Source organism: Nicotiana attenuata, unplaced genomic scaffold (assembly GCF_001879085.1).
Source record: "Nicotiana attenuata strain UT unplaced genomic scaffold, NIATTr2, whole genome shotgun sequence".
Classification (NCBI taxonomy): Eukaryota; Viridiplantae; Streptophyta; class Magnoliopsida; order Solanales; family Solanaceae; genus Nicotiana; species Nicotiana attenuata.
Window position 1 is genome coordinate 29,016 of NW_017670948.1, and position 8,278 is coordinate 37,293.

Consider the following 8,278-nt stretch of genomic DNA (forward strand, 5'->3'; position numbering starts at 1 on the left):
ATAAAATTGTTAAATTTTCCTAATAGTAAGCTATTAAATGTATTATGAGATAATATGACTACCAAAACATAATTAAGTTAACAATTACCTCTCCAATAGCCTAATCCAAGATCCAATGAATATTATCTTTTTTCAACGAAGGTATTTTATGCTTATTATTCTGAATAGTGTCAATTGTCATATCCTAATTAAAGATGTGACAATTAATTGTTAAAAATATTCTTAAGAACTCGCAGTCTCAACTTTAAAATACTACTCTGGGGTTATACTGCTTCTAAGTGAATCAAAGAATAACAAGATAGTGTGATAGACTCTTTTAGGTGACATGAACAGGATTTCACGATGTTGTGATTCCTCTGTGTTTTTTTTTTTTTTTTCCTTTCTGAAACATGAATAAGTTTGAAAATAATTCTGTGCTAAAAGCATGTGAAAATGATTCATTGCTACTGGCAAGCGTCAGAGGCGGAGTTAGAACTTAAACTTTAGGAAAACTATCAGTTATGTCCCTTTATAAGTAGCTTATTATAAAAACTGATCAATTCATAAAATATTATTAATATTGGCCAAATATTATCCATGTTAGCCAATTAGATATTTGTAGCCAAAAAATATCGAATATTTGCTTTCATCCGAGTGGGTGTTATTAGAACAGATTGGGTACATCTTAAAGAGCTTGAATCTCAGTTTTGGGATGATTTGATGGAGTTTTGAGGTGGTTTGAATTGAAAATTCGAAGTAGAAGATGGACATAAAAAAAAAATGATATGTGTATTGCACTATGTATCAATTATGTATCACATATGTATTATATTTGATCAAATGTGTATCACATGTGTACCTTTGTGTGAGATACATGTGTAATACTGTTTTATCCATGTGTCGTAGAAGAAATTTTTGAACTCGATTTTAACTACGAATTTTGATACCAAATCACCTCCAATCTTCCTCAAATTTTGTATATTCACTATCTATATGTTTTCAATAAATTTCAACCTTACCCAGTGAAAAATGTACTTTTTTGCTTAGATTTTTGGAATCTTGTATATGTATATTTTTTTGTATTTTATCACCTTAGTTGTTACCTCATCCATGAACTTAAAAATATGGAAGGAGATCGTTGCGTGTGATTCTTGGAGAAAAAGAACCTTAATTTGAATTCTTAATTTTTATATGTGCTTGACTAGTTTTTGTAAGTTTATAATGGCTAGATGTTGGTAAGTTGGGACTTATTTGGGACATTTATGTAAGATTCACCTAAACTTTATGGATTCTAATTTTTAAGATAGTGACATTAAGTGTTAATACTTAATTCTGAAATTTTTTTTTTTATATATATATTTAATAAATTTCTTAATACAAATATAAGTTTTGACTAAAGCTACTAATTTTGTCGAACCGTACTTAACCTTCTAGCTATGTACCAACAAGCGTAATGGTTCTTGACATTCTAATATGTTCATCAGAAAATGGCTACCTGGAACTATACGATTGGATCGATACAAATATTTTGTAGTAACTTTCTTAATTATTTTCTGTATTAGAGAAATTTTACTTCTAAATACTTATTTTAAGTATATGCTGTATGCATAACCTTATCTACTATTGTCTTCATTTAATAAATAATTCTCTAATAATTATGCTCATTGTCGTATACGGTATACCTGAGGGTACTTCTGAAAAAAAAGAGTGATTTATATTTGACAACCTCACATTAACCTTCTCTTATCCATCTCACGAAAAAAAAAATTGGATTTGTTCTTTGGTCGTGAGTCGTGCGCGTTGGCTAGAGATGGCGGACATTAATTTGCTAAACTAAAAAGGTTATGAATATGAGTATAGGACTCTGGTTTATGGTAGGTTACAGGTTAACCAAGACATGAGTTTATAGACCAACTTAACAAGTATGGCATGATTTTTGGGTCGAATGGTCTCTGAGTGTATAGCCAATTGGTGTTGGTATGAAAAAGTTTTGACTCGCAAACATAACTTTAAACACTTCACTCCCCTAGTTATTCTTTTTATTAGTAGGAGTTTTAGCCTGAGAATCAAAAACAAGATTTTTACTCTCCGATTTGTCCATTTAGAATTTTAGATTGTCTACTAGCAAGAAGGAAACTGGAATGACAGCCACCCCTAGGACTTGAATAAATAAACTAATTCCAACAGATATAAAAATGCTTGGTCATTTCGTCCAATCCACCTAAGTCTAGGTGAGCTGCTAATGGAAGGTAGCAAGTTATCTATGAAATAGTCAACGAGGCCTAAACTAGCCCGAAGACCATAATTTTAAAAAAAAAAAAAAATGAATGTCAATTTTGCAACATCATCCTTCCGCTTGATCAGACAGAAGGTATTGGTTTCTTGCAAAAAAAAAATGAACTTAAATGGCAATGTTCACAACCTACTGTTATACACATGAGCAGTAAGTTGTGAGCTCATAGTAAGCTGAATGAGCTCCCACCCCAAACGAGCTGTGGAACTCCCAAGAAGACTCATGCAACAGCGCAAAACATCCGTAACAATAATGATATAGCAGCGGAGGGGACACTATATCATGCCTGTAGGAGCTGAGCCTAATGCAAAGCTCCAGATCACACAAAGACAACTCTCATGTATATAAATAACACCAACCAAACCTCTAATTAAAGAAAAAGCATGAGAGACAACTCTCACAGTTCCATCATCTCTCTCCTGACCTGTCAACAATGCGCCTAGTCTAACTAGCTAGTTTCGCCATCTTTCTTCCCTAGTCACCCCACAAATTGCCAAGTTAAACTATGAGCCGAAGCTAACTCCCCCACCCCACCGCACCTACAAAAGAAAACTCGGGAGGTTCCACCTTCTACCTCCCTTTTTAGCTCATCCCTCAGTCCCTCTTCACCATCAAGCTTCCAGCTGGGCATCTGGGCCCAAAACTTTCTACCTCACCTAAATTCATCAGCTTCACGCCTTCACCTTAACTCATCTTCTCTATAGGTAAAAACATGTCATAACTTGTCAATTAAGCAATACCAATTGATTGAATCCGAAAGCTACTGCATTATTCATTATATAGTTAAAGTATCACGGTCTCAAATCAACAAAGTTTGACTAACACATGATATAAGACTCTGTTTCTTAACCTCCTATAGTAGTTACCCCCACTCATCAGATAAGGAGAAGAGAGTATTATGCTTATATGCCTGAATCATCAAGCATTTAAGCAACGAAGATGATATCGTATTTTAAGCAGTTGCTTGAGATTTTTCAGATTCCTGCTGTTGTTTCCACTGCTCTGGAGTTACAGCTTTCGTAATAGAGAGAGCATGGATTTCCTTCATCTCCTCAGCTAGTGCACCATTAACCAGTCGGTGCCTCTCCAGCAATCTTTTGCCTTCAAATTGTTCAGTCACAATGACAATCGAGAATTTTGCACCACATCTGGAATCGAGAACAAGAATTCTATGTCAGAAAAGAGAACTAAAATGGAATGGAGCTTTAAAAGCAGTTTCGTAGTTCTGAATGCACTCCATGTATAGGAACTTACCCCCCAGATGTATCAATCACTTCCTGAAAAAAAAAAAAGGAAACAAAACAATGCTTAGGTGATTTTACTGGGCAAAACGAATGGAATAAATAATCATATGAAGGTTTTTGAGGTGTTTGAAAGAGAAATTAAAACACAAGAAATAATGGCTGAGTGCTTATCGAATATCAAATGCTCGCTTAGATGGTGCATGAAAGTGCTCAAAGAACAGAATTAATAGCCACATGCATTTTAATGTGTGGAATTCTAATAAGCTACCCCTTCTACATCCATTCAGGACTACAACTTAAAAATAATTAGAAGGTAACATCTGGTCAGTGGATTAGAAATAACCTCTCTTTTATGATTAATTAAGCAATTAATTATGTATAAGTGATTCTTAAGATAAATACTTTAAAACAGAGTAATAATGCTGGTGAAACATTTGTTCATCTGATGGCTTTGAAATGCAAAATTCTGTTAGAAGCACTAATGATTGATAAAGTTTTGCGAGAAATTAAGATCATCTAAATATGACTAACCATAAAATTTCTAATTCGATTCAATGGATTCACATCCCACAAATCCAAATAATGTCAATAATGCAAGAAATCTGAAGAATTGATAGCAGAAATCGCACCCAAGGGTGTGGCGTAATGGTAGTGAGGAGAGAGGAGAATCATGAGGTCTCAGGTTTAAATCCTAGCGGAGGCAAGAAAAATACTGGGTGATTTCTTTCCATCTACCTAAACCTAACCTTATAAAAGATAATTGTGTGCGCTCACCTAATTCAAAACCAGAAACTACCTCATCTTAAGTTATCCACAATGAACAATGAGTAGGAAAATTCTTCTGGTTATCTAGGATTATATAGCAGGAGGTTCAGATGGACAAGCTCTCTTCTTCTTTTTTTCTCTTTTTGGACAATTTGTACTATTGTGTTAGTCCCCTGTATTTAGTTCCCATTCAATTAATTAGAATGGTTATGGTTCCTACCATCTAGGCAGAGGAAAGAAACGGAAAGAGATCAAGTTAAGCAGCATATGTATTAATCATTTAATGTAGAAGGAAAAGAAAAGATTCACATCATGGGTATTAAAGAATTCCTACAAGCAGCATACAGGAAAAGAAGGATTCACGAAAAAACAATCTCAAAAAGAGAGGAACAGATACAACGGATTAGTATAGCAAACACAACTACAATGGAATTTGGGACCGAGTTAACTGATCAAGTGTACAAGGAAAAGGCATGGAATTCCATATATCTCAAGAGTAGGAAGTACAAGCAAGAGCATCAATATGCTAGTCCAAATGTGCATATAACAATCTGTAAGCAGATGATGGAAAACAGCTATATTCAGTTAATAAACAACGAACAACTATCGCAAAGAATGATAATAGACAAATAACTATAACATGCCCAGGAAGTACTGAGGTGACGGAACACATTTGTGGCTTTTCTAGATCAAAGTACAAATTATTTATACCATGTGAAATTCCTCTTCTCCAATTTACAACAGATCAGTGTCTGCTGCTTATGAGGCAGAGGATATTAACTTCAAGATGCTTGCCTCATAAGCCTACATTCAGTTCCAATCTCCTAATTATGCTCACTGCAAACTCATACCTTTGTTCCTTAAACCTGACATAGCTATAAGATCTTTCCTTTCGCACTCATTATTCTTTTCTATTTTAGAAAGTATGGTTGAAACGACAATGCTTCAAAATAAAATGTTCTTGAAGCTTTTAGTATGTAGCACCTTTTATGTTTACAGATTGGCATACTACAACACTTAATCAGATACAGTAAAGAAGAGTAACGACCTACATGACAAACGTCTCTCTTATTGACATAACGAATAGGTAGTTCATATACGTACATTCTATGTATTCCCAGAGGCAGATCCAAGATTTAAACTTGATGGATTTGACCTTTAAGGAATTACTACTGAACTCATTGTACTTCTAATATTATGAGTTCAGATCTAATATTTGTTGAACTTTAGTGGGTTTTCCGTGGCGAAACTACTGGATTCAAAAGAACCTGTTGTCGAGGAGCTGCATCAGCCACTGTATTCCCAGAAAAAGAGAAACTCTCTCAAGTTCCTCAATGATTTAAGTTTCTCTCAGCTAGACCTTGATATACCTGAAATCTTAGTATGCTGGGATATGCTCTTAAGATAAGGTGTTATTCAAGCACTTTTTCAGTGCACACGCCACCAACAAGTTCAGCTCATCTTTCAGAAAATTATTTCAACGTTAAATGTTTTAACTCTCTTCATTTCCGAGATAGGCAATATGTGACTAGCGATCACAACCAGGAAACCCTCTCATACTCGGAGAAATTTCACTACAAATGAGCTATAGCTCACCTGCCTTCCCTAACTTCAAGCAAATGTACCAGGGAATGTACCAAATTAGTAGTACAGGGGATACCATTTTATAGCTTTCTGCATTTCCAAGAATTTAGCTGCAGTCTAAAATTAGCAAGATACCTAGTAGATAACATAGTTAAACAACCTCAGAATTGTTTTACATAATTCAACATTTCGAAATCCAACTCCATGCCTAGTTCCTCACCCGACTCTAACACACTTCCCACGCAGATTCCCACATGTGGCAGTTTTCCCCTGGTTGTTGCAACAGAACTCTTAAAATATTTACACAACCAATTAAATGAATTTCTTTTTAATAATAGTGTTGCCTTGGCCGAGTTGTTCGTTGTCCTGGCCAACTTGCATGCACTAGACTATTCCACAAGGTACCTAACCTCCCACCAGCACATACGGATAACTCTGGCCACCAAGGCTTAGGCAGATGGGAAGAAATAAATCACCTAACCTTTTTGTCTCCACTGAGATTTGAACCCTAGTCACAATGATTTTCACCCACTCCATCGACCACTAGGTCACACACTTGGGTGCAATACCAACTAATGGAAATTCACACCTTTAACCAAATAGCAGTAAAGAGAATACTAATATACAAGCTTGATGGAATTTGAACCTAAAACCTCTTGGTCTCATCGCTTCCACCTCAAACATTAGGCCAAGATGAAAATTGGCTATCATCTGTTTCTAGTGTTTGAAATTACAGTTTATATGCCAAAGTGAAACCCTACAAAATTTGGATTGCAAAGTGGCAAATCCCACAAATATCAACTTCCTAGTGCAGAACCCCAAGCAAAGCAGATTATAAGTTATTGAGGGCACTGCTTCATGATTAAATCCACTAACAATTCAAACAAAAACAAATAATCCCAGAAACACTTATTCCTGAGACTTTTGCTAACAAATAACGGCGTCCAACATCAACAGCCAAATACAAACAACAACAACAACAACAACAACCCAGTAAGTATAATCCCACAAGTGGGGTTAGGGGAGGGTAGTGTCTGCAAACAACAAAAACTTCAAAAATATTTTCATATCAGATATTTAGTGAAAAACACCTTGGTGAACGGAGTTACTCAGTATCTATGTTGGTTGGAGATAGCAGGTACACTGTTGAATTAGTCTAGGTGCCCACAAGCTGGCTCGAACAACACAATTATCAAAAAAAGATTTATTTTTATTTTAAATTCTCAATTCCTTATTACATAATCACTCATCTAAAACTTAAAAATGTTTTGGACCTATTTTTGCATAACCATGTTTTATATATATTGCAAAATTTGTGCATTTGGGAAAATTCACATTAGAAGGCAATATCCCGTATTCTCACTTACTTCAAATATCACTCGACAAATCATTTTGTTTGACTGGTAAATTCAAACAAGAGAAAACCCAATAGCAATTCACTGGGTTTTAACAAACTCTAAAACCATGATAACCTCAAGTGCCTGTTTAGTTGAGATTTCCTATTATAACTAGTAGGTAGCTCAATAAATTGAAAGAACACAAAAAATACATGAAGTTTAAAAATAAAAACACACACACACACACACACACCAAAAAATATACGAAGTAAATGCAGAAAAAAGAGAGATTTGTACCAGATGAGAAGGGTTTAGCTTTGCCGTTAATGAAGATTCAACCTGCTCCTTTGTCACACCCATGATCCAACCCTCTCTCTACTTGCAGTAACAACTTACACCGCTTTGGTTCTCTTTGGTCTTCCTTTTGCTTTTGCCCTTCTTTGTGGTTTTCTCTTTTTATTAGAGGGAATTGCAAAAGCTATTGGAGTACTCATCTTTTAAGCTGCTGTTTACTCCCCCTCTAAAATTATGAGTACGTTTTGGCTAGTGAAATATTATTACTATTAGATCCAAAATAATAGAGTTTGGAGTAGAAAGGTCAAATGTTCTGACTTATATTGTTATTTTACTATAAGTTCTAAAAATTACTGCATATTCAAAAAGTACCTCGTAAGTAATATACTATAAATACACAATCCTTTAAAAGTGAAAAAATAGTTAAATGTCGTAAGAAAAAATTATCTTTTGAAAAAAAATTAACTTTCTAAATAGTAATGATATCTGCAAAATAAGACCAATGTTTTTGTAAAATAAATAGTTTGTTAAAAGGGAAACTGAAAATGTTGAAAGAGAAGAAAAAAAAAAGTTGAATAAGAAACATAACCATTTCTTCTTCTATATTAATTGTTTATTTTTTTAAAGGACAATTTTGCTAAAGAATTGAAAACCAAACTTAGGGCAAACGAGGTCATATAGTCAAATTTCTGTCAACTGCCAAGACAAACTAAAAGAAAAAAATTCGCTTCAAATTAGCTTCTATATGGGGGGGGGGGGGGGGTAAGGGAGCGAAGGAAAGG

General features: G+C 34.6%; 1 protein-coding gene across 1 annotated transcript; it reads right to left on the reverse strand.

Annotated features, from left to right (window-relative positions):
* Positions 1–3,001: 3,001 nt before the first annotated feature.
* On the reverse strand, positions 3,002–7,695 carry LOC109244711 (protein BOLA2). The gene is made up of 3 exons (XM_019411846.1): positions 7,500–7,695; positions 3,527–3,549; positions 3,002–3,420 (listed from the first exon to the last, which is right to left on the reverse strand). Exons 1-3 carry the CDS (start codon positions 7,560–7,562, stop codon positions 3,225–3,227), a joined length of 282 nt encoding a protein of 93 aa, XP_019267391.1. The 5' UTR covers positions 7,563–7,695; the 3' UTR covers positions 3,002–3,224.
* Between the last annotated feature and the right edge of the window lie 583 nt (positions 7,696–8,278).